Source organism: Silene latifolia, unplaced genomic scaffold (genome assembly GCF_048544455.1).
Source record: "Silene latifolia isolate original U9 population unplaced genomic scaffold, ASM4854445v1 scaffold_119, whole genome shotgun sequence".
In the NCBI taxonomy this organism is placed as follows: Eukaryota; Viridiplantae; Streptophyta; class Magnoliopsida; order Caryophyllales; family Caryophyllaceae; genus Silene; species Silene latifolia.
The window spans coordinates 1,631,172-1,657,157 of record NW_027413127.1 but is presented as its reverse complement, the minus strand read 5'-3'; the positions used below and the strand labels follow the sequence as shown (position 1 = coordinate 1,657,157).

At 36.6% G+C, this 25,986-nt stretch overlaps 2 protein-coding genes across 5 annotated transcripts in view; both read left to right on the top strand.

Annotated features, from left to right (window-relative positions):
• Positions 1-10,228: 10,228 nt before the first annotated feature.
• LOC141637513 (ATP-dependent zinc metalloprotease FTSH 9, chloroplastic-like) lies at positions 10,229-18,821 on the top strand. 2 transcript variants are annotated; one of them, XM_074446989.1, is made up of 13 exons: positions 10,229-11,164; positions 12,909-12,974; positions 13,092-13,226; positions 13,323-13,388; positions 13,996-14,181; positions 14,267-14,353; positions 14,436-14,549; positions 14,654-14,778; positions 14,879-14,987; positions 15,204-15,329; positions 16,883-17,203; positions 17,315-17,438; positions 18,399-18,821. In XM_074446989.1, exons 1-13 carry the CDS (start codon positions 10,349-10,351, stop codon positions 18,542-18,544), a joined length of 2,421 nt encoding a protein of 806 aa, XP_074303090.1. In that variant the 5' UTR covers positions 10,229-10,348; the 3' UTR covers positions 18,545-18,821. The 2 variants fall into 2 exon arrangements, with proteins under 2 accessions (XP_074303090.1, XP_074303091.1); XM_074446990.1 differs by having other exon boundaries at positions 10,240-11,164; positions 13,095-13,226.
• Positions 18,822-20,668: 1,847 nt separating this feature from the next.
• LOC141637514 (phosphomethylpyrimidine synthase, chloroplastic) overlaps positions 20,669-25,986 on the top strand; it is a 6,396-nt gene continuing 1,078 nt past the window's right edge. For 2 of the 3 annotated variants that reach the window (XR_012541806.1, XM_074446991.1), the window contains exons 1-5: positions 20,669-20,865; positions 22,655-22,974; positions 23,555-23,682; positions 23,982-24,808; positions 24,963-25,639. Coding sequence is in view for 2 of the 3 variants with exons in the window: in XM_074446991.1 (XP_074303092.1) it covers positions 22,664-22,974; positions 23,555-23,682; positions 23,982-24,808; positions 24,963-25,639 (1,943 nt within the window). In the remaining variant the exon portion in view is untranslated. Of the gene's footprint in view, positions 20,866-22,654; positions 22,975-23,554; positions 23,683-23,981; positions 24,809-24,962; positions 25,646-25,986 lie in introns of those variants that run through there. The other variant, XM_074446992.1, reaches the window with a different exon arrangement.

Here is a 25,986-nt window from a genome sequence, read left to right as displayed (position 1 = left end):
TACCAGATTAGTGTGTTTAACTGATTATTTTCGGATCCTTTCCTCAATGAGGGTTGAGGAGTATTTATAGACTTTCACCTTTTGTCACGTAGTGGCCAAGTGGCCAAGTGGCTAGCAGGTGGAAAGACTGTTCTACCCTCGGCCGAGGGACCCATGGCAGGCCGGCGGACCTGGTTGACTCCATGCCGAGGGGTCTTGGATGTGAGTACGCGGATATGCCTCCCGGCTGGCTAGTTGCCCAGCCGAGACCCAAGTGACAGGCCGACATACTTTGTCGGTTAGGCTGTCAGAGATGTTGACTTGATGTGGATATCTTTGACCTTGCTCAATATGTTGACTCGGTCAGCGGGTGCAGAATATGCCCCATCAATAACCATACTGGAGTTGAAATGATGGACCATAATAATTAAGTAAATATTCATATGTCTCAGTAGTCGAGAAGAAACAACATACTCAAGCCTAAAGAATGAATCATAAATTAGTTGGCAAACTCATAAGCCCTGATATTCATGACATTGACTCAACCCTGAAAAGTAAAGCTCACAAAATCTGAACCGACCTGAACCGTATGAAACCTGACCTTATAAAACTTGAGAATCGGGAGAGCCAAAACCGACCCAAGCTCAAACCGACAACCCAAGTTACGTTATTTATCATCCCAACTCAAAACCAACTCGAACTGGTCGGCGACTCGATTTTAATTCAGCCTGAGTCTATTGACCCACCGGCTCTAGAGAGTACGAGACTTATTAAAAAGGCACATTTTCCTGTTTTAAATAGAAGTAAAAGACCAACTTAACCTCATAAATACACCCATAACATTTTCCCCTTCATTTCATCAATCAATTTAAACCCATAATTTATCCCTGTTAAACTCATGCGATGGCGGCGATGTACACTATCATTTTTGTTCTTAATAGTGATTGTGTGAATAAGGAAATGATTTTAATAGATGGATTATACACCGGGTTTTTTTTTTTTTTTTGCGGGAAATTATACACCGGTTTTATTGTTCCTAAATTGAGTGAATTTCAAGAGAGATTAATTCCGAGAGGAGGTTCAATTACAATTTACGCAGCAGATGTATCGGGTAATAACTACAACATCAATGCCCGAGAAAAAAGGTATGGTAAAAATAAATCAAAGCCAACAATGGGGAGCGTGTGGAGATAATTCGTTGTTGAGAATGAGTTAGATGGAGATTGTTTAATTTTGCTGGTATAGCGAAATGATGGAAGCCTCACCCTCAAGCTTATTGTCGATAGTCAACCGGATAATTGTTGTGAACTACTCCGTAGCTTGATCTCTGTTTCATGTTCCTCGTCGCCCGAGGACAACATGAAAAAAGGTAGAATATTTGATTATGATTGTGGATTAATTATTTGATTATGATTGTGGATTAAGAATGTGGTTACTTGTGAATCACTTTCTAAATGTTTAATTTCGTAGGTTAATTAATTGATTATGATTGTGGATTATGATTGTGGATTAATTACCGGGTTAATTATTACATTATGATTGTGGGTTAATTTCTGGGTTAATTATTTGATTATGTTAATGGGTTAATTTCAAGAAAGCAATAAATCCACGAAAATAATTGTTATGTCACAGGGAATATTAGAGTAATAAAAAAACATTAAATGCATGCCATCACTCTAATATTTTCGTGGCGTTAGTCATAGTTGTCGTGGTCACTCATGGCCATAGGTCAGCCTAATTTTATGGGTTAATTATTTGGTTATTATTTCGGGTTAATTATTTCATTGTGATTGTGGCTTAATTTTATGGGTTAATTATTTGATTGTTATTGTGGATTAATTTTCTAGGTTAATTATTTGATTCTAATTGTGGGTAAATTCAATGGGTTAAGATTGTGGTTAATTTTTTTCTTTTTGTGGCTTGTTTGATTGTGGGTCCTTCCTAAATGTTTGATTTTTTGTCGCCGCAGGACTCGTCGAGTTCAACCTTTGAGAAGGAGATATGCTACTCTTTCTTCCTAGGCTTTATTTATTTTCACGGGTTAAAATATTAATGTGGGTTATTTTCTTGGTTATAAGTTTGTGGGTTATCGTTGTTGTGGTTGTGGTGGTGGTAGTAACGGTAGGAATAGCAGTGGTGGTTTACCACTTTTCGGCTAACTAAGTTGATATATCAAACATCGGAATGTCATTGGTTCAGTGATAAAAATGATCTCTTTTTAACTATATTTTTCGAGAATTATGAACATTGAAATGTCATTTTAAGTTGTATGGCTTGATTAACATTTCCGACCTCAATGGCGGCGATGTACACTATCATTTTTTGTTCTTAATGTTGATTGTTTGAGTAAGGAAATGATTTTAATAGATGAATTCTACACCGATTTTATTGTTCCTAAATTGAGTGAATTTCAAAAGAGATTAATTCCGAGAGGAGGTTCAATTACAATTTACGCAGCAGATGTATCGGGTAATAACAACAACCTCAGTGCCCGAGAAAGAAGGTATGGTAAAAATAAATCAAAGCTAACAATGCGGCGCGATTGGAGGGAATTCGTTGTTGAGAATGAGTTAGATGGAGATTGTTTGCTTTTGGTGGTATGGCGAAATGATGGAAGCCTCACTCTTAAGGTTGTTGTCGATAGTCAACCGGATAATTGTTGTGAACTAGTCCGTACCTTATCTCTGTTTCATGTTCATCGTCGCTCGAGAACAACAAGAAAAAAGGTAAAATATTTGATTATGATTGTGGATTAATTATTTGATTATGATTGTGGATTAAGAATGTGGTTAATTGTGGATTACTTTCTAAATGTTTAATTTCTTGGGTTAATTATTTGATTATGATTGTGGATTAATTGCTGGGTTAATTATTACATTATGATTGTGGGTTAATTTCTGGGTTAATTATTTGATTATGATCGTGGATTAATTTCAAGAAAGCAATAAATCCACGAATATAATTGTTAAGTCACTAGGAGTATTAGACTAATAAAAAAAACATTAAATGCATGGCATCACTCTAATATTTTCGTGGAGTTAGTCACAGTTGTCGTGGTCACTCGTGGCAATAGGTCAGCCTAATTTTATGGGTTAATTATTTGGTTATTATTCCGGGTTAATTATTTCATTATGATTGTGGCTTAAATTTTTCTGGGTTAGTTATTTGATTGTTATTGTGAGTTAATTTACTAGGTTAATTATTTGATTCTAATTGTGGATAAATTCAGTGGGTTAAGATTGTGGTTATTTTTTTTCTTTTTGTGGTTTGTTTGATTGTGGGTCCTTCCTAAATGTTTGATTTTTTGTCGCCGCATGACTCGTCGAGTTCAACTTTGAGAAGGAGATATAGTACTCTTTCTTCCTAGGCTTTATTTATTTTCGCGGGTTAAGATATTATTGTGGGTTATTTTCTTGGTTATAATATTGTGGGTTATCGTTGTTGTTGTTGTTGTTTTGTTGTTGTTGTGGTGGTGGTGGTAATAGTAGTAACGGTAGAAGTAGCAGTGGTGGTTTACCACTCTTCGGTTAACGATATATCAAACATCGGAATGTCATTGGTTCAGTGATAAAAATGATCTCTTTTTAACTATATTTTTCGAGAATTCTGAAGAACATTGAAGTGTCATTTTAGGTTGTATGGCTTGATAACATTTCCGATCTCAATTAGTTATCTGTCTGTGATATTTTAAATTGGAGGGTCATCCTTAGGTACCTTATTTTCCATTATTGTAAGTTAGGGATGCCAGGTGGGATTGTTTTCCTAATATGAGGAGACAGAGAAAAGACAGTTCGCATGGGAAGGAAAAGGGTAGTCAGGCTTGCTTGAGGATATGTGAATTTGTTTTTTTTTTTTTTGAGCTTGTGGAAAACATTATTGGACTTTGAAGTATTTCAATTACATCTGACTATGTTGTGTGCCATTGGAGATGATGAAAGATCGATACATGTACAACCGTTGAACCACATAAACTATTCAATGCGTAATAAACTAATAGTCAAATGTTAAGTACACCCTACTCAAGTTGGAGTAGCCTTTTCTATTGTAGGAGATAAGCATCTAAAGTTGTCTTTTGCATGAAAGTGCGTAGATTCGTTTTATTTTCACTTTCAATTGGAATCACAGCAATATCATTTCTAAAACTCGACTTATGACAGTTTTAAGACAACCCTTCCATAATCGGTTTTCATACAAATCAATTTTTCTCAACAAAACAACTTAAACATGAATAAGGCAAACAATAACAACTCAATACTTATAAAAACCAGTATATAGTTGAAATTTTATCATACCCACATGAAAATTAAACACGACAATCGTATACTACACATGCTAGAAGTAACGTTCATATTTTCTTACCACATTCATGCTCATACTTCCAAACCGAATACTACACATCGCATCTCATCAAAGTGAAATTCAACCCAAACATATCACAATTCGGTACTATTCATATTGTTTCCCCCTCTCATCCATGCCAATCGTATTACTCGTCAAAATCACCACATTAGTCGACATACCCATATTAATGCACATAGACTACTACATAATACAATTTCCAGACTACTCCCAAACAAGATACACATACACCACTCCGTTCACACATATAGACACACATAGACATGCAACGAACCCCTTGACACACCCCATGTGCCGGCTCGAAGTTGTAAGGGCCTCAATGCGACTTCAGGACGTCTCCCAAGTCTTTGTGGTAGCTCCAAACAACTCTCCCTGGGTTCATTTTATTTAGACTCTCTATATTCATTGGGTTCATTAGTTTTAGGTTCCAGAATCGTCGCTCTGATACCACTTTGTGCACCCCCACATACCAAGGTGCTTTACCAGGAGCATCCTAGCATGAGAGACTGTCACCATCTCGGTTTCCCGAGGTTATTATATCAAAGTTACCATTCCAAAACAACATTTATTAAAGTATAAAGAGTTAGCGATTACATTATCTCAAACCAACTCAAAAGAAAAGTATAAGGATCTCAATACAACTGAAATCAAAGGCTGCTAAACTTGTAATAGCGGAAGCTAGACTCGAAGTGATGACTCCCCCTAACTGTCCCATAGCTAAAGAACTGCATCACCTGTCACAATTTGCTCACCATCCCCGAATGGAGCACCACAGATTTTATAAAACAACAACGGGGTCAGTTACTGAATAATCAAAGTAAGACAAGTACAAAAGGCAACCAGCTGATCATCATCCACCTCCGATCTCCCGATCTCACACAGTAATCGACTACACACCGAAGTGTGTAGCCCTGCCAGATTACCCATCGCAACAGGTAATCCTCGCCGCCAGTGGGGGACCACAGCCAATCCCCACCTAAGCCCCGCTCATCAACGAGCGATATCCCTGTCCCTTAATGTGCACATCCCCTCCCGTGACGGGTTCCACGAAGGGTGAACTAGGGTGTGAAGCCACTCCCGCAAGTGACTCCACCACAATCATCACAACACCAACACCACACCAACACAACACCAACACCCCACAAAGATCAGCAGACAATCAATCGTACACAATACAATACAATCTCAAATCAATTAAACATGAACTGAGTAAGAAAACCCTACCTTCTCGTAATCTGTTATGCCGTAACCAATCATAGAAATGCACAACGAGTAACACATCATCACCTACAACAACGAATAATCACATACCATCACTATAAACCATTCCCCCAAATTAACCAAATTAGGGTTTGCACAATTCTAACAATAACAATAATAAACTGATTAGAAATACCAGTGACTTACTAACACAGACGACACGGACAACGAGATCCAAAAGCTCACAATTGATCACCCGTGGCTTAGGAAGAGATTAAGATGATTAGAGAAGTTTAGAGCGTCGTTAGGTTTGTAAAATAATGATTTAGAACTGATTAGAAACTGCTTAACACGCTACTTATATTTCTCTAATCATTTTAATCAGATCAAACCGCGGAAATAATCTCCGTCCGACCGGATACTCGATCGAGTATAGAGTATACTCAGCCGAGTACCCTCTACTCGGTCGAGTATTCCACATACTCGGCCGAGTATTCCTGGGCAGTAAACTTTCCTGGAAACACGACACCCCTTACTCGGCCGAGTAGGCCATACTCGGCCGAGTATACTAGACTCAGAAAACCGTGGTATTACATAAAATATAAAGCTTATATTTGGCATTGAAACCGGTGTGGCCTAGTGGTTCAAGTCCTGCTATTGTCACAATGCCATTATTTTTTTTCCTTTTTCCTCTCAAATAAATTCCGTTAAGCTTTCAATGTTACGAACAATTGTTTTTAATTGTGTAAAATGAAGTCGAATTATAATCTACAAACTTTAGATGTTACCCTTTCAAAAAAAAAAAAAACTTTAGATATTACGGATTTAACATTACACTTTATTTTTTTTTATCAAAAAACTATATAATCAAAATAAAATAAAAACAATTATAGTCGAAAATAATATAAAGGTAAAGTTGTGATAAAATGAGAATTTTAAGCTGGTATCGACAGTTCATTTGATTGTTAATTGTGTGTCTGTATTTGAATTTTTTTATGTTCGACGCATTTTTTCGTGATTTCCATTTTTACTGAAAATCATACGCTTAATATTTCCCTACCCCAAATCTTTAATCCTAGGTACGCCCCTAGCTCAAAGGATGGCTTAACATTCAAATGACCATGATCCGTATTTATGATTTCTAAAAAAAAAACAATTTCTTTTTTCAAAAAGGTTACATTTTCAAACTACAACTTGAAAAAAAAAAAAAAAAACTCGGTAGAACACACCTACAAAGTTACAAAGCTGAGGTACATCACATAAAATTTTCGGAAGTTGTCGAAATCAACGGTCCAACACTTTATCTAGTCACTTGTAAAAATCAGATCGAACGGCCTTCATCCCCCTACTACCAATTCTTATACCATACACCCATGTGTATGGTGCATAGTACTCCTACACTCCCAACTTCCAACTCTCACCCATGATCTTTTTTTATAGTCCATAATTTGGGTAGTTTCTAAAAAAAATACTATTAAAAAAAATTAAAACTATTACTAATATTTATAGTTTTTTTTACCTATAAATAAAGATCACATTTGATATAATTTAATGCTCATTTATGATACTTAAATATATATTCATAAAATTAAAGTGACATATTCACATGTTATATGGAGTTGTAGTGAATATGCAATAATATTTTGTGAATGTGAAATTTATACATTGTGAATATGTAATTATATTTTTAGCATATGTGTTATTGATTGAATATGTAAAGTTCTATTAAATGAATATCTATGATTAGCTCAACATATACGTTTGTTATTCTTATGAAGATGACTTAATAATTTGTGAATATGGTTGTTATTCTGCGTGAATATCTATGTTAATTGTGTGAATATGTGACCTTAATTTGAGAATATGATTTTTAATTTACGTGAATATGTCAATTATGTAATGTGAATATCTCGGTGTTCTGAATATGTTAATTATGGGATGTGAATATGTGAGTAAAATTAATAAAAACACCAAAATATATTAAATGTGATCTCTACCTGTAGAGAAATAAAAATTATGAATAATGGTATAATTTTTACATTTTTCTAATTTATAAAATTTTAAATTTTAAAGTATTAAAGAAAAAAACTAAATGGAAGTACCATGCATCATACACTTGGGTGTATGGTATAATTTACCCCCCTACTACTAAGAGAATAAAAACTCTTAGTAGTTTTCCCGCCTAAAAAAATAACTCTCAAAACTTTATATGGAAACAATATTATATTTATATTTACCTCTTTTACAAAAACAATTATTATCCCTAATTTATTAGTATACAATCATTCCCATAAATGTTATCTTTCATCAGTTAGACTTAAATTATGGTTTTCTATGACGTAACAAATTTTTATTTAAATAAAAAAATATTAGTTAATTATTTATAAATTGTCTTTTTAAATGCGTAGTATATTGTTTTTACCTATTTCCCCGACTACTAAGAGAATAAAAACTCTTAGTAGTTTTCCCGCCTAAGAAAATAACTCTCAAAACAATATTACATTTATATTTATCTCTTTTACAAAAAAAAATTATTATCCCTAATTTATTAGTATCAATCATTTCCATAAATGTTATCCTTTATCAGTTATATTCTAAAGTTACGCAAATCTCCTTTTTGTAGTATTATCCTTCATCAGTTAGACTCAAAATATGGTTTTCTATGACGTAACAAATTTTTATGTAAATAAAAAATAAAAATAAAAAATATTAGATAATTATTTAAATTGTCTTTTTAAATGCGTAGTATACTAATTTTACATGTTTTCGTTATAAAGTAATACACATTTTAATTAGATCTTACAGCACTTAATTTTATTTTATGTCATATCATATAACGATATAACATTATAGTTAAAAACAATTTCAGACAAAAATAACTTATAAAGTGTCTTTTGATTGTAATAAACTTTCGTTTTCTATCTCTTACTAAGATTATATTTGTACTCCGTACATTATAACATTAAACTCCAAGTATAGTTAATTTATACAATTAATTTAATAAGAAAATTTCTTTATAAAACAAATCTAAAAAATACCGTGCTGTAGCACGAGAACTATAGTAGTTTTAAACTAATCAATAAGTAAGAAAAACAAAAACAAAAATAAAAATAAAAATAAAAATAAAAATAAAAATAAAAATAAAAATCAAAAGGGTTATTTAATGAGAATACTATGAACTATTGCACATCTTCTCAAAATACTCTATACTTTCATTTAACTACGAATATTACCAACTAATACACCCGTTCCCATAGAATAGAATTACTCTTTGTATGACTTGATGCAGCAGGTTAAGTGCTAGACAGGACCCATTTTTTTCATTATTAATCATCTTCTTAGTTCTTCCCTTTATACTTACAACACTAACGAATTGTTTTAATTAGCTTCCAAATTCCAATAATAATCCCTTCTGGGCCTGCAAATAGCACACGTTAGTCGCAAAATGCTAGGTGGAAGTAGCCTTCGAGTTCATCTCCGGAACCTGATGAATCATACCTGGCGTTGGCTATTCATCTCCACGGCCGCGACTCCAGGCGGCAAGAGTGAGGTATATGAGGCGTTAAGGAAATTGTCATGGACGGCATCGACGACGTGGTCATAAAAACTGCATAAGTAAGTGAGCTTGATTGGGACTTTGGAGTACCCGCTTAAAAATCCTCTTCATCTTGGGCTGTAATTGTGATAAATTCAATAAGTAAATTTTGGGATTTCGATAACTTTTCTTTATTTTAAAATTCTAATTAATAAATACAAATGAATCTGTTAGCATAAACAAATTTCAAAGTTGTATCATATTTGAATAAATCTGGGTTTTGCATTGCAAGTTTATGTTGTGGGAATGGACTCAATTGTTTGTGAATGAATCTCTATATTTCTTATATTAATTTCTGGAAAGATAATTAACTTTTGGAAAGAGATATTATATTAATTTCTAGAAGATAATTAACCTGTTTCTGATGCACCCATGATGTTCGATGAATTACCTGAACCAAATGTATGCTTTGTTGATGCTCCAATTCAAAAGGAATCCATTTCACAAAGGGTGTTTGACACAATGTCTTGACAAAATGACTCCAGGGAAGACAAGAATGATGACTCTGAGATGGATGTGCCAACAATAGACATAGATGAATATCTAAATAACTCCAAATAACTCTCTATATTCGGTTACAATTAAAATGACATGTTTGGTGAAGATTGTTTTTTGAGTGAGAGAGAGAGAGAGAGATTTGATGAGATTAGTGAGAGCGGAAATGAAGGCTGTTATGTTGAGAAGGAAGAAGAGGAAGACGAAGATACATGGAGAACGGTGGGACATGGGCGAACTTTTACCTGCTAAATTGATACTACTACGCCTTTACTCCAGTGATTTGTGGCGCAAGAGGAATGGCGATGAACGGTAACAATGGCACCCTAAAGTGTGCAGTAGAAGGAAGGAAGATAGAAAGGAAGAAGAAAAGCTAAAATAAAGAGAGAAATGAAGGTAATAAACTAATAGAGATAGGTAGGAAAAAAATTAAAAAAAAAAGGAAAATTATATGTTTTAAACAAAGGTAACCGGTAGAACAGGTAACCCTTCCGCCCGTTCTATTATATGGAAATGGGTGTATTAATTGGTAGTATTCGTAGTTAAATGAAAGTATGTAGTATTTTGGGAAAGGGTGCAATAGTTCAGAGTATTCTTATTAAATAACCCAAATCAAAACTCTTATCCTTCGAATTATCCACTAAACAATCCTCCAACAAAATTGGTCATAGTTTATGATTTCCTAAAATCCCCAAATTCTAGGGTTTCATTTTTTCCGACATGCAAGCAATTGTAGATAGACCGTTAATCTACACTCGATTATACTCAAATCCTTACTATAAACCTAATTATCACACTCAATCATCATCAATTTCATTCGCGAAGAATAATTTATCATCTTCTTCCTCTCGATTATTGCTGTATTTTCGGCAACCTAGGGTTTCAAATGTTAGGGATTTTTTGAGCTTATGGAGCAGAAGAGAGTATCGAAATGTTCGAATTCGCGCTAATGGCGATTCTCCGGCGAGTTCGTCGCCGGAGAACACCGATCCTCCGCCGAGGAACTCGCCGGAAAACTCGCCGTCGCCGCCGACGAGGAGAGAGAAGGAGAATAAGGGTAAAGGTTGGTTTAATGGCGGCGGAAAGAAGTGGAAGTGGCAGCCATTGATACAAGCTCAAGAAATTGGTGTATTACTTCTTCAATTAGGTATTGTAATGTTTGTTATGCGTCTTCTTAGACCTGGAATTCCGTTGCCGGGGTCCGAACCACGGCCTGCTACGACGTTCGTTAGTGTACCGTATAGTGAATTCTTGCATAAGATTAATAGTGATCAGGTTCATAAGGTGGAGGTGGATGGTGTGCATATTTTGTTTAAGTTGAAGAATGAGGTGGAGAGTGAAATTAATGGTGTGAGTAGTGGTGTTGAGGAGTCTGAAACGACGTCGTTGTTACGGAGTGTAGGGGCTACTAAGAGGATTGTGTATAGTACTACTAGACCTGCTGATATTAAGGCACCTTATGAGAAGATGCTTGAGAATCGGGTTGAGTTTGGGTCTCCTGATAAGCGGTCAGGCGGGTTTTTTAATTCCGTCTTGGTAAGTTGGTTTGATTTCGGTTTGTGTCATGATGGTCATTTAGATACTCTGCAAGTTATATGATTGGTTGCTCTAAATTATCGTCAATGGCAAAGCCTGTAGGAGAGGATGGATTAGTAATGCAGCATAGAATGAGTTGTAAAACAATCAAAAATATTAACTAAAGATTCAATTTTTTGGATTTGTAGAGGGCGGTAGCCCCGATGAGTTTCCCACTCTGCCACTCAGATTCACAGTTTGTTTAAATAAGCTGTAAATTCTAAGCTTGTAATATGACATTGTACTTCATTCACCATTGAAGTGGGTTTAAGTATGTAACTAATAGTTTGATTAATTGTTGAATGCCTACCCTTATTAGATTGTTTCCGAACTGACATGTCTGTTGTTCATCAGCTGCTGACTATGTTTGTTTCGGAGAGACTATGATTTATACAAAGAAATTAGTGTGATTTTCCCAGCTTTTGCTATGATGATCAATTGTTTGCTCTCGATTTGGCTTTTAATAGTATAGATGTTTTTAATAGTAGATGTTAGATGTTAGAAATGTTGGGTGCGATCATGCCTCGTAAATGACGTAATGTTGTAAAGGATAATAGGATATAGTAGAGTGCTTTTGGGTGAAGTTGCAAAAGAATTGGTAATGTGAGTTATTTGCAATCACCTCAAGGCAATAATTCACTGTTTTGGAACCTTTCTAGGGCCTCTGTCCGATACTTAAAAATGCGAGTACATTATTTGTTTCACTCCTGTAGTAGATACTGCTAGGATGGTGTTTTTATCTCCATACAATTTCTAATCAGGGCATGACTATTAGTCTACTACCCTTGTTTGTTGAACTTTGATGAAAATTTAAAATTGCGATTGATGTAAGATTTGAATTTAAACTTACTAAATGTTGAATATCTTTCTCTCTCTTTGTGTTATCTGACTTTTGAGTATCGACTTGTTTACCTCGGTAATGGTGTTTTAATTTGGAGTGTAATCCGTGTAAATTGGTAGGAGTGGGACTTGGTTTTCTGTATTTATATGAATGGTATTATTTCATGAAAGATTTTGAGGCATGGCCTTAATTTCTTCTCCTAGCAACAGATGTCCCTTTTTTCTGAAAAATTCTGGTCACTACAATTGCTAATATCATACATATAATTATTACGCTTGTAAATATAGACTTTTGACTGGATGCTGTTTCCTTAACCTCTTCCCAAACTCCAAATGTGTGTTCGCCATGTGTCCTGTTAAAGGTTGTACTATGATTTATAATAAGGGGTCAGTTTGCTTCAGTTGGATCGTTGATATTACCATACGAGGCTCATATGGTGGAAAAATACCTGGTGACTTCCTGCCTTCCTGCACTCTTTCTCTACCTTATAAAGCAAACTTTTACTCATTTAAATTCTGTCTCTGTTTTTTCATGGTATGCACCCATTGGGAGATGTTTTATTTTCTTTGCGAGTCATCTTTAAACAATCTTCTCGTGTTCTTATACATGGGTACTTGACCTTCTTAACCTACCATAGGCAGGAGACTTTAAGTAATTTTTGTAACGTTGGAAGTTTGTGCTCGGGAGAAGAGTGTTACCTCTGTGCCTCTCTTTTCTGCTGGTGATTGTATTTTGGACACGTCTTCATTTTATGCCTCATCAATGAAGATTTTGTTTATTTACTTACACAATGTTGCTGTTTAGTTTGCTTTGTGGTTTAATTCAATCCATTTGCTTGCTTCTCATTTGAACTCTCACCTGCAGATAACTTTATTTTACGTTGCTGTCCTTGTTGGACTTCTTCAGCGATTTCCAGTGAACTTTTCACAGGTATGCTTTTTTTTTTTTTTTTTTTTGCCCCGTCCGCCGCTCCGCACTGCGCTTCCTTGTCTCGAAATCTTTTAAAGAGATTTGTGGTAAAACTGAGTACCGTAATAATATGTTCAGCAGACAACAGGTAACCTTAGGACCCGCAAACCAGGGAGTTCTGGTGGTGCAAAAGTCTCTGAGGTGGGAGAAACCGTGACCTTTGCAGATGTTGCAGGTGTTGATGAGGCGAAAGAGGAATTAGAAGAAATTGTGGTATGTGACTATGTGTAAACTAAAAGGAAAATGTTGTGCATTGCTTAGGGTGAGTCTGATATGATAATTTTTTTTTTTTTTTTTGGTACTGTTCAGGAATTCCTTAGGAACCCAGACAGGTACATACGACTTGGAGCGCGTCCTCCTCGCGGTGTGTTACTGGTAAGTTGATTTACAATGTTTTAGGTTACATGAACTATGTGAAAGTAAGATTTAAATAGGAACTAATCCTGATAGTTTTGGGTCTCGGACCCTCAGCATGTTTTTTCTGTTAGTATAAACTTTTTTTTTTTCTAGTTTCTATTCCTTTATTTAAGGGATGGTGGGACAAATTCGATAGGCGTTTTCTTAGAGTAGTATTAGTTGACATTACATGTCAATTTTCAATTATTAGTTCCTGTCATCGGATGATCTGATGGTTCATTGTTACAAATGTTTCCAAGCAGTTACCTATTTAATCACTATTGTGAAAGTTATTTTGATAGTATCCAGAAACACTCTGTTTAGGATATTTAGTTAACTTCAGCGCGTCCTATTATTTGTACTATCTTTCTCTGCTTTAGTGTTGTGTTTTCATTTTCCAATTTACAATCTTGTACCTGGAGAGCTCTTCAACACCTTAATCTCTCTCCCCTAGATCTTGTCATCTTTGTCAAGTATTCTTGAAGAATTCTTGCTTTTCTCTGTGCTATCTATGAGGTTATGTTTGGCTGTTTGGTCATTATCTTTGAGCATTGATCCCAAAGAAGTGACTGGTATATCCTTGCAGGTGGGTCTTCCTGGGACAGGTAAGACTCTTCTGGCAAAGGCTGTTGCTGGGGAAGCGGAAGTTCCATTTATTAGTTGTTCGGCCAGTGAATTTGTTGAACTGTATGTTGGCATGGGTGCATCGAGAGTGCGGGATCTTTTTGCTCGGGCAAAGAAAGAAGCTCCATCAATCATTTTTATTGATGAGGTTAGACTGATGACCTGCTGTCATGATGGAAGTTGACATCTTATTCTTGGAATCTGACGAGTTCCTACCTTGTTGCTCTGTACAGATAGATGCAGTTGCCAAGAGCCGTGATGGGAAATTTCGAATTGTAAGCAATGACGAGCGAGAGCAGACTTTGAACCAGTTGCTCACGGTAATTCTTCTGCTGATTCTCTAACCGGTTTCTGTAAGTCTCTGCATTATCAGTTGGTTAATTGTTGTCTGCCGTCTTGCAGGAAATGGATGGATTTGACAGCAACTCTGCTGTAATTGTTCTTGGAGCAACTAATCGTGCTGACGTCTTGGACCCCGCTCTTCGTAGACCTGGAAGATTTGACCGAGTGGTTCAGGTCTGTTTTAGCGCTTCTCACCTTGCTGTTTGGTTTTATTCTCAATAAAATATAAATCTTTTAATTACAAGTATTCAGCATATCAAAACATATGTACTTCTCAGGTAGAAACACCAGATAGGATAGGGAGAGAATCCATACTAAAAGTGCATGCCTCCAAAAGAGAACTTCCTCTAGCAGATGATGTTAATCTCGGTGATATTGCCACCATGACAACTGGTTTCACAGGGTATGTTTTTTTTTTTCTCTATCTCATCTGTTATTGTGGCTTCTTATCTTTTCATTTTTATTTACTTATTTTTTCTAATGCTGTTTCGTGAACTTTTCAGGGCAGACCTTGCTAATTTAGTAAATGAAGCTGCTTTGATGGCTGGCAGACAAAATAAACTTATTGTGGAGAAAATGGATTTTATTCAAGCAGTGGAGCGGTCAATAGCGGTACAAAGTGCTTCCTCTTAGTTTCTCTATGTCTGTGCAGTAGGTGTCATGGTCCTGTACTTGTTGGAAAGACCAGTTTGTCAATGCCATTGGAAGAGTTAATATGCACACTATCATAATACTTCATATACGTTTCACAAGGCTCCTCAAGAGCTTTTTTCAGTGCGTTTTTTTTCCACTACGAGCTTTAAAACTGATTTAGATCTCTTGGTGCAGGGAATAGAGAAAAAGACGGCCAAGTTAAAGGGAACCGAGAAGGCTGTTGTTGCACGTCATGAGGCTGGGCATGCTGTGGTTGGGACGGCAATTGCTAATTTACTGCCCGGCCAACCCCGAGTCGAGGTATCAACATCTTCACTTCGTCCCTCTTCATTCTATGGTTTAGGATTGATGAGAAACGCTACCTTTTAATGATATGTTCTTCCCACATATTTACTGATCGGTTCCCTTACTGTGCATACTTTTATTTCTTCCTCGAATGATCAATCTAACTGTGCATACTTTTATTTCTAGTTTCTATTCATGCAAGTTTCTGACTCTCGTGTCTGAGATTCATAAAGATTCAAGCTAGCGTAACTTTGAAATGTTGGAGTAGTGTACCTTAACAATAGCGCAGTAAACTATTTAATCGTATTCCGTATATGCTACTTTTTTGAAGGGAATTCTGTATATGCTACTTTTTTTTGAGGTAACTCTGTATGTGCTAATTAGTCATGGATAACTTAGAGATCATATAAGTCAGAGTAATTGGTTTGTCAAAATGTTTTGCCAGAAAGTAGTTATGACCTGAGTATATTTGTTATTTTGCTACGTATGTTCGACCCAAGTGAGTCGCAATAGCACACTTGGATATAGCGTTAGACCCATATTATTTATGGTAGTTATTGACCATGGAAATTATCGGTAAGTATAGATGTTGTATACTAACATTAGAATCATTTAGGGCTAGAGAAAGGTATTAATTAGACCTGATATATTCATTGTGTTTCGTTACTATGTTGCTTTGACTCGGGTACAGGTGTCGGATCCTGGTGCGGATCTGAGTGTTGCATTCTCCAAAATCATAATTTGAAGACACAGGGACCCTGTCCAAATTTTTGACACGGGTGCGGGGACAAGACTAATATTTTAATAAATACAGATGTGTCAGGTCAGGTCGACCCGGGTACTGCCCAGAATCAGCCGTGTCGATTAGTACCGGTTTCGTAGAGAAGTTCCCAGAACACTATAAGTGGCTGGTTCCCTTATTGGTATTTTAGGGAGAATTTTGGTCTAGAACTATTTAGGGCTCGACCGGGTGTATTCATTAAGTGTGTTATGTTACTTATGTAGACTCCTTTCAAAAAAAGAAGCGTGTTTTGTAGAGAAACTAAGCTCCCAGAATACCATTAGTGCCTTAGTGGTGCAGCTGGTGCCCGTTCCCTATTGGGTACTTTAGGGAGAATCTTGGTATGGGTGGAATTAGGAGTTTTGGACATTCGTAATTGCGACCTAATTGGAGTTATATGAAAATAGAAAACAAGAGAGCTTTCTCACCTATATATATTAGGGCCATTTGGCCCGCCACTGCATAATTTAACAAGAGAGAGATTTTTCCTTTTTGATTTTTTTGTGAGTAATCCTTGAGAAATATTCAAAGCGGAAAACCTGAAGTGTCCCAACAAATTATGAAAAGGGATCCTAAGGTTTGGGTTGGGAAGCAACATTTGGGGCTCAAGATCTCAACGTACCAATGTTTGTAGTTTCCGATTTGGCAAAAGCACAGAGAATCTCCTGTTATTCTATGCCTGTGTCTGAACACTTTTGTTTTCTTTTTGATATGGGTGTTCATTAGAGCTTATGAAGAATCCCTTTGATACCATATTTCTAGCTTTTTTGCTGTTTTTGGTTACCAGAAGCTGAGTATATTACCCAGATCTGGAGGTGCATTGGGCTTTACTTACACCCCTCCCACAAATGAGGACAGATACCTTCTTTTTGTGGATGAGCTTCGAGGACGACTAGTTACACTTCTTGGAGGACGTGCAGCAGAAGAATTTGTTTATGCCGGTCGTGTTTCGACTGGTGCATTTGATGATATAAGGAGAGCAACTGACATGGCGTACAAAGCTATAGCCGAGTATGGCCTCAGTCAAACCATCGGTCCCGTTTCGGTAGCAACCCTTTCCGCCGGTGGAATTGATGACTCTGGGTCTGCACCCTGGGGAAGGGATCAGGTTTGCAGTTTACTGGTTTGCAGTTTGGTGCATTTACCTCTTGTCCTCTTCAAATTATGGAATTTATAGTATGTCAAGTTGTCAACAACTTGCTTAAATTTGCATTAACAGGGGCATCTTGTTGATCTCGTTCAAAGAGAGGTAAAATTGCTCCTGCAATCAGCTCTTGAAGTGGCTTTGTGTGTTGTTCGCGCTAATCCTACTGTTTTGGAAGGATTGGGCGCCCATTTAGAAGGTAATATCTCCATTATATGCTGATATTTGGTTTGTTTGTTTGTCTTTCGATTGTCATGGACTTTAAATGGCGTTTCTAAGCATACTGTTGTACTATAACGATACTACCTTCATTTCATTTAATATTGTCCGTATTTTGCTTTGATATTAACTGATATCAATTTTGACCTTTAACTTGTCCAAATATCTGTACATTTGGAAAGTAAATTTGTTACGTACATTTGAAATATCAAAAATCAAAACTACAATTTTCATATGAATGTATTGCATCTTTTTTGAAAAGTTTACCTATTGGCTATGTATATCACAAGAGAATATCGATTAAACTTTGGGTTGTTCTCTAATGTTAGATGGGACAATATAAATGGAATATTGGAGTATTTTTTATGTATTTACGCTGAGTTTCTGCATTCCTTTTTGTTCAATTGGAATCGTACATGAAGTCAGTCTCAAGGCTTCCCCTGGTTCAGTGGTGGTGGTTATGGCGTCATCAATTTCCTAGTGTTAATGCTGTTGATTTATTGTTATAATAATAAGAAAGTTGTGACTGCCTCTTTTTTTTTTTTTCTTTTTTCCTCCTAAATTCATATTTTCTCTGCTATCTTTTTATCTCTTGTTTTTTTTGTTTTTCTAGTGCTCCTAAAGCTCTAGGAGTAATAGCCTTCAATCTAGTTTATCAGTACAAATTAAATACGAAGAAATTGCAAACTGTGTTTCAGTCGTGACACAATTTCTTGTATGAGACCATCTCTCATCTTCTCACATGTGAAACTGTTAAATTTGAGAACTACTATCAAATACGAGTATTTGAGTTGGTCTCACTGTGGGAACTGAGACGGCCTCATACAAAGTAGTGAAATTGTGCTTGCCGTCTTTTTCTTCTGAACTACATAATGTTCTTTCTCTGTGGGAATTTGAACCTGTGTTTCAAATTAATGATCGAAACCTGCCTGTTGTGTAGAGAACGAGAAAGTAGAAGGTGAAGAGCTACAGAAATGGTTGAAATTGGTGGTTGCTCCGGCCGAACTCTCTCTTTTTATTCAAGGCAAACAAGGCTCTTTTCTTCCACTACCAAGTCTACAACCATTACCCGAACAGCTACTATAGCATTCTATCCGATATTACACCTTCAGTAACTGAACGATGAAAACAGGTTGTACACACTTCTGCATGATTATCTTATTCGCCATTTCGCTCTACACACATCATTGCCCTAATTTTAAGGGTATATTCTGGGCAAAATTTTCAATTGCGCCTTTAGAAATGTAATTCTAGGAGAACAGCCTGAACATAAGGGTAGAAAATGGCAAGCGAAAGCAGAAGATCGCCTCTGTACAACTTCTGAATTTATTTGTACATGTAATATCATTATTCGCGGACAAAACTGATCCATTGTTGATTATGCTTATTTGTATATACATACTTCACATAGTTACAACTTACACAAGTATGGAAATATCATTCTCATATTTTCAATCAGTTTCATGAGTATGACTCGCATCCTTTTCAGCTTTTTTCGGCTTTTACTTGCTTTTTTTTTTCAGTGGAAACTTTGATGTTGTGGGATTGTGTGGTACATGATATTTTTCCTATATGATTTATAAAAATCTATGTCAGCATCAAGTATATTGTAGCTATTCTCGAAGTGGCGGGCCTGGACGAGTGCAGGCCTGAAGGTACTTAACCCCCACACGTAGTTGATTGATCGCAGTCTCGCTGATGTCATGGTTTTCGAGGTCTTTATTCCCACCTCGAGATTAAATATACTCTTTTTGTTCCGATCATGAGTTTACGCAATAGTTTTAAGTGTAACACAAAATGGAATACGATGTCATAGAAAGTTTACGTAATTGTATAATTTAAGGTTTGCATAGGATACTGCCCTCTTGGTCTTACTAATTTAAATTGGTGTGCGTACTGCGTTTGGTATAACTTAAACACAAAATCTCATTGAAGACGGCGATATCCGTCACAAATTTGTGATGGATACCGTTTCCTCTCACAAAATACCCATAAAAAGTGAGTGGGGAATGGGGGTGCTCCACCTTGTCCCCTCTCACTTTTTGTGAGAGGTCTTCAACTTGTGACGGTAGCCCGTCACAAGCAAGAAGCTTTGTAATTTAAATTATTCCGATCAAATCATTTTTTGTTATCGTGTGCTAGTTTTAGTTTAATCGCTGCCTTTTTTTGTTGTCGCAAGTATATTAGAAGAATATGGTACGAGTGAGTATATAACATAAAATAATGGCTGTGCTTTAATTTAATTAGCTAGTCTTCTTTAAAATAGAGGTATCTCTTTTAATAATACTCCCTCTCATCCAGACCAAAGGTTACAGTTGCTTTTTGGCACTATTTATGGTCGCAGGGAATCTTTGATATTATTCTTAATCTATAAGACAAAATATAGTCATGTGAGATCTTGTTTGATTTATCGTCATGAATGCTATAAGAATATCAAATTTTTATAATTTTTAATAATGTGTAACTAAAGACATGCACGTTACAAAACGTGCCTCGACAATTGTGATAAAGCAACTGTAACCTTTGGTCTGGATGGGAGGGAGTAGAATAACTAGTTTACTTTTACATGGTTTATTTACTTTATGTGGTAAAGAGTTACTTGGTATTTAACTATTTATGATCATACTAACTGTATTTTTTACTCCGTATTTCTTTTTTTTTTTGCATTTTCACATAATTGCTTTTTTATCAAGAGTATAATTTTGTGAAAGATTGATTTAAAAAAATTTAATGAGTAAATAAGCATGAAAATACAAATTATTACTCCCTCCTATTCCAGATAACCGTCCCATTGTGAAGATGATACAAGAATTAAGAAAGTGAGTTTAGACCACACAAAACGGACAATGAGATAGTTATGTGAATAGACGGGAATGGAATTAAATTTGGACCACACAACACTTACCAAAAATAGACAATGGAACATTATTGTTAATAGACGGAAATGAACAATAGGACGGTTATCTGGAATAGGAGGGAGTATTACATAGTACATTAAGTAATACAATCTCGACTGATAACATGAGATTAAATCCTGTCAGCATATAAATCGCCTTCACAACTTTCCAAAAATAAAAAACTTGTAGTGATTTTGAATTGAGTCTTACTTAATAAAGGGAGGTAATCATGGGATCCATGAGAAATGGGAAAAATATCTGAAAAATGGCCCACATTTATATGAGGCCAATAGGCCATTCAATTCACTGTAGACTGCTTTTCTGATGAGCCAAGTCCTTCACTCATTCTTGATTTATTTCCCTTTTTTATTTTTATTTTCCAAAAAATAATAATTTCCGTCACTTTTTGTATTTTGTACTATATATAAAACTCCAAAAAACAACTCTTCATCATTCAACTCCTCACTTCACTCTCCTTCTTTTACTCTGCTTCACAATTCTCCCTTCAAGGTGATTTGTTATTTCATCTTCATTTTTGTACTCCCTCCGTCCCAATCATTTATTTATGTTATTATTTATCTTTTGTAAGCCGTATCTTAGTCGAGGTAAATAAATGATTGAGACGGATGAAGTCTTTTTTTTTTTTTTTACTTGTATGATCAGTATTCAGTTATCAGTAATGCTTGCATGGCTGTTTACTATTAGTAGAGTAGATTGATAAATTGATTTTATGTAAACCTGCTCTTTTTTAACGTACGCAATGAGAAAGTGATGATTTTGATAGTAATGTATTGATGAATTGAAATGATAATTGTTATTGTGAGAGTATTTCTGAATTCTGGGTCATTTTTTTTTCGATAGTAATTTTTTTTGAGATCATGTTTGTTTATGATGAAATAAAAAATGACTCGATAAACTGGCCTCGCTTTTTTTGAAGTAACAATCATAGGATGCAATTCTCGGATGCAATTTTCATTTTGGGTTATTTAAATGGCATCTCTTTGTGTTGGAGTAACATAAAGGATAAGGCTGACCTTACCTCGCATTTTGTGGGACCCCTTTAGGCACTGGGATAATGTTGTATCGTACTGGTTTGTCATGTTTGAGACTTAAAAAGGGATTTTACTAGAGTATTCTTTCATGTTGTGAGTTGTATGCCAAAAAAGAAAGTTAATGTGACCCTGTGCCCTGTGGTATATCTGTCTAAAGTGTAGACAAGTCAAATATGTCACCACTTACATAATAAGATAAAATGGTGACATCCCGCTTATTGTTTGTCTTATTATGAAAGTGATGTGATATTTGACCCATGTACAACTTTAGACGGATAGTGTCCGTCTAAAGTGAGAATTTGTGTAATTTCAATTAATACTCCACTACTTGAGGTAATGGAATAGATTGTGAATTGGATTATGATAAGATTAATTAAAATGGTGACAGTTAATACTCCATTAGTCTTACGCGAGACTGTCTCACGTGTTGAAAGTGTCAGACAGTTCCTTAATACGGGTCAAATATTTGTGATCGTTCTATTATCCCAACCGGATCACTGTCCTTACTGATACAGCACTTCGACATTTGACTTCATGATTTGCATCTGTAACGGTTGTGTCAGACATCCACTGACTGTAGTGACATTTATAGTAATGTCGAGTTTAAGTTACATCTAAGCATACGAGCAGAGCTTTATCCTTTCATAATCCAGCAATCTTTAGGCAGATTTGTACTGATCTTCTTTGTCCAAGTACTGGCATAAAAATATGATAAGAACCTTTGTGAGTTGTGACAGTAATTAGTCCGGAACATGTATAAACTTACTGTAATGAATGGATCTGGCTCTTTGATCCAACACCGGTCCACAGTTGCATAACTTCTTACTTGTACTAATTAGTGTGCTCCAAACGGTGTGACGTTGATGTACTTTCCATATTTGTCTTGATGTTGAATTGTATCAGGTCATATGATTTGAAATTTTCGCAACCACTTTAGTGAGCCATATTGAAATACAAGGTTACCTCAGTTGAAGCCAGAAATGTTTGTTGATCTCGTTTCTGTTTTCTTAAAGCTGTTCAAAGTTGACGACCCACTGTAGTATGTAAACGTTAATGCTCATTACAGTCACTGAACATTCTAGGATGAATTTTCATGGAAAACGGCGATGACTGAACACCCTTGGCTCTGCAAATGCACTTAGTTTAGCTCTTTTAGTTTTCAGTTCGATTATACGCTTGTTAAGTCCGCATTCCCCAGAATCCGTGAACTGTTAAACCAATCGTGTTTAAATGTGTACTTCCTTCAGGATATAGTGATGGCGTTAATTCAAGCTACTTTGGCAACAATAAGGTGCAAGAATGACAACCATTCTGCACAGTCTCTACTGCCGAAAACTTCTTTTTTGCCGAGAACTGATATGCTTGGGCAGGCTACTGGTGCTTTTAGCAAAGAATTTAGTTCTGCTGCCTTGAGTGCAGTCCCTCAGGCCACATTGACCTTCGATCCACCGACTACCAACACTGGTAAAGATAAACAACGGAAGCATACAGTTGATCCTTCTGCACCTGACTTTCTTCCTCTTCCTTCCTTTGAGCAATGTTTCCCTAAAAGCACAAAAGAATGCAGGTGTGTCAACTCTCCTGAAGCATTTCTTAACTGCTGTCTTTCCGTACATTCGGCCTTTATTTAGTCGGACAGTGTCCATTTTCAGTGGGGGTTTAAGACATGTCATTCTGTTAAGAAACCATCTCAACCAAAAGAAGCTTAAGTTGATGGTTGGAGTCCCAAGATCGATTTTATACTCTAACTCAACCCCTCACACGAATGCCCATTGGGCTTGAAGTGTGGATGCAACTACAGGCCGCCTCCGCATACCTGGTGCTTAATATTCCACTTTAGAAATTGGGGGGCGGTGAAATTTGAACCCGTGACCTTTTAGTCAGATGGCTCTGATACCATGTTAAGAAACCATCTCAACCAAAAAAGCTTAAGCTGATGCCTAATGGTTGGAGTCCCAAGATCGATTTTATACTCTTCACATATTCTTCGAGTTTGGAGTACTTCTGCGAGTCCAAAATTTGTTGCCATTTCATTGAGATTTTATCTCTAATCAAACTTTCTATTTATGATTCAGTGGCCCGTAAAAAAAATCATTGCTTTAGTTTTCCTCATCTTCAAAGGAACCGTTTGTCTAATTCTCTTGCAGGGAAGTGATCCACGAAGAATCGGGTCACGTACTCAAGGTACCCTTTAGACGCATCCACCTATCTGGGGATGATCCTCACTTTGATACCTATGACACCAGTGGCCCTCAAAATATTAGCCCACGCATCGGTAAGAGTTCCTCTTACTTACCTTTCTACTCATAATCTTCAACACAAAGGTCTTGTGCTTATATGGAGTACAATGCGTCTTGCTTGTGACGGATAGTGCCCCTCTCACAATAAGGCAAGTGGGAGGGCAGTGGGGGAAATGGAGCACCCCATGGATAGTGCCACTTGCATATTGTGAGAGGGGCATTATCCGTCTTCAGCTTGTGACGGATAGTGCCTGTCTTCAATGAGAATTTGTGTATGGAGTATGCCTTTATATGTGGAATAACTTCCTTTCTTGATTCGCAAAAAAAAAAACAGGACTTCCCAAGCTACGCAAGGATTGGATTGACAGGAGGGAGAAAATGGGATATCCTCGGTACACTCAAATGTTCTATGCAAAGCAAGGAATCATAACTGAAGAGATGTTGTACTGTGCTGCTCGTGAGAATCTTGATCCTGAGTTTGTGAGGTCTGAGGTTGCTCGTGGACGTGCAATTATACCTTCCAACAAAAAGCATTTGGAGTTGGAGCCCATGATAGTCGGAAGAAACTTTCTAGTCAAAGTCAATGCCAACATTGGAAATTCAGCTGTTGTTAGTTCAATTGAAGAGGAAGTCCACAAACTTCAGTGGGCAACAATGTGGGGAGCTGACACGATCATGGATCTTTCAACAGGTCGGCATATCCACGAGACCCGTGAGTGGATCCTTCGTAACTCAGCTGTTCCAGTTGGCACAGTGCCTATTTATCAAGCACTTGAAAAGGTGAATGGAATTGCTGAAGATCTCAACTGGGAGGTCTTCAGGGAAACTTTGATCGAACAAGCTGAGCAAGGTGTCGATTACTTTACTATTCATGCTGGTGTTCTACTAAGGTACATCCCTCTTACAGCTAAACGTATGACCGGGATTGTCTCTCGTGGAGGATCCATCCATGCAAAGTGGTGCTTAGCTTATCATAGGGAGAATTTCGCTTATGAGCATTGGGATGATATTCTAGATATCTGCAACCAATATGACATTGCATTATCCATCGGAGATGGACTCAGACCTGGCTCGATCTATGATGCCAATGATACTGCTCAGTTTGCTGAGCTCTTGACCCAAGGAGAACTTACTCGACGAGCCTGGAAAAAGGATGTGCAGGTATGACTCTTAAAAGTTTGATTTTTTTTTTTGGTGTAAAGGGAGCCACAAGGACGATTTTGATGCTGACGGGTTTGAACCAGGTGACATTGTCTTATAGTCTTATACGGAGTATTAGTTTTGTATTTTGATTCATTTATGTTTGTGGCATTAGGTGATGAATGAAGGGCCAGGACACATTCCGCTGCACAAGATTCCCGAAAACATGCAAAAACAACTAGAGTGGTGTAATGAAGCACCTTTCTACACACTTGGTCCTTTGACTACTGATATCGCCCCTGGTTATGATCACATAACCTCAGCTATCGGGGCTGCCAATATCGGAGCTCTTGGAACTGCTCTTTTATGTTATGTTACTCCCAAGGAACATCTTGGTTTGCCAAACCGAGATGATGTAAAAGCAGGTGTAATAGCATACAAAATCGCTGCTCATGCTGCTGATCTGGCCAAATGTCACCCACAGGCTCAATCATGGGATGATGCATTGAGCAAAGCGAGATTTGAATTCCGATGGATGGATCAGTTTGCCCTTTCTCTTGATCCTATGACTGCTATGTCTTTCCATGACGAGACTTTACCCTCGGAAGGGGCCAAGGTAGCTCATTTCTGCTCCATGTGTGGCCCAAAGTTCTGCTCTATGAAGATAACAGAAGATGTGCGCAAGTATGCTGAGGAGCATGGTTATGGAAATGCCGAAGAAGCTATTAGGGAAGGAATGGAAGCAATGAGCGCTCAGTTTCTTGCTGCTAAGAAAACTATTAGCGGAGAACAGCATGGTGAAGCTGGGGGAGAGATCTACTTACCCCAAAGTTACATGGAATCATTGAAAAGGTAAAAGCATCAATTGCTTACATGCTAGTCGTTATAGTATCGAATGTTTAATCGACAACTTCCATTTCTAATGGAGCTAGGGACTCACTGTTTTTTAATTGTGGGTTATAGAAGAATAAAACAAAATGGCTCTGGCTACATTTTTTTTTTCTTATTGACCTTTCGTCCCCCTTTTCTCGATTTAAATTTTTTCTCGATTTAAATTTTATGTTTTTATAAAAGAAATCTGGACTTTGATTTTAAAACCTATAAGTTTACCTTAACTTTTGTTTTTCATTTTTCCCTTTTTTATTTTTTTCCGCATTTTGAGGTGTGCGTTCACCTCACCCATGGACGGTTCTAAAGGA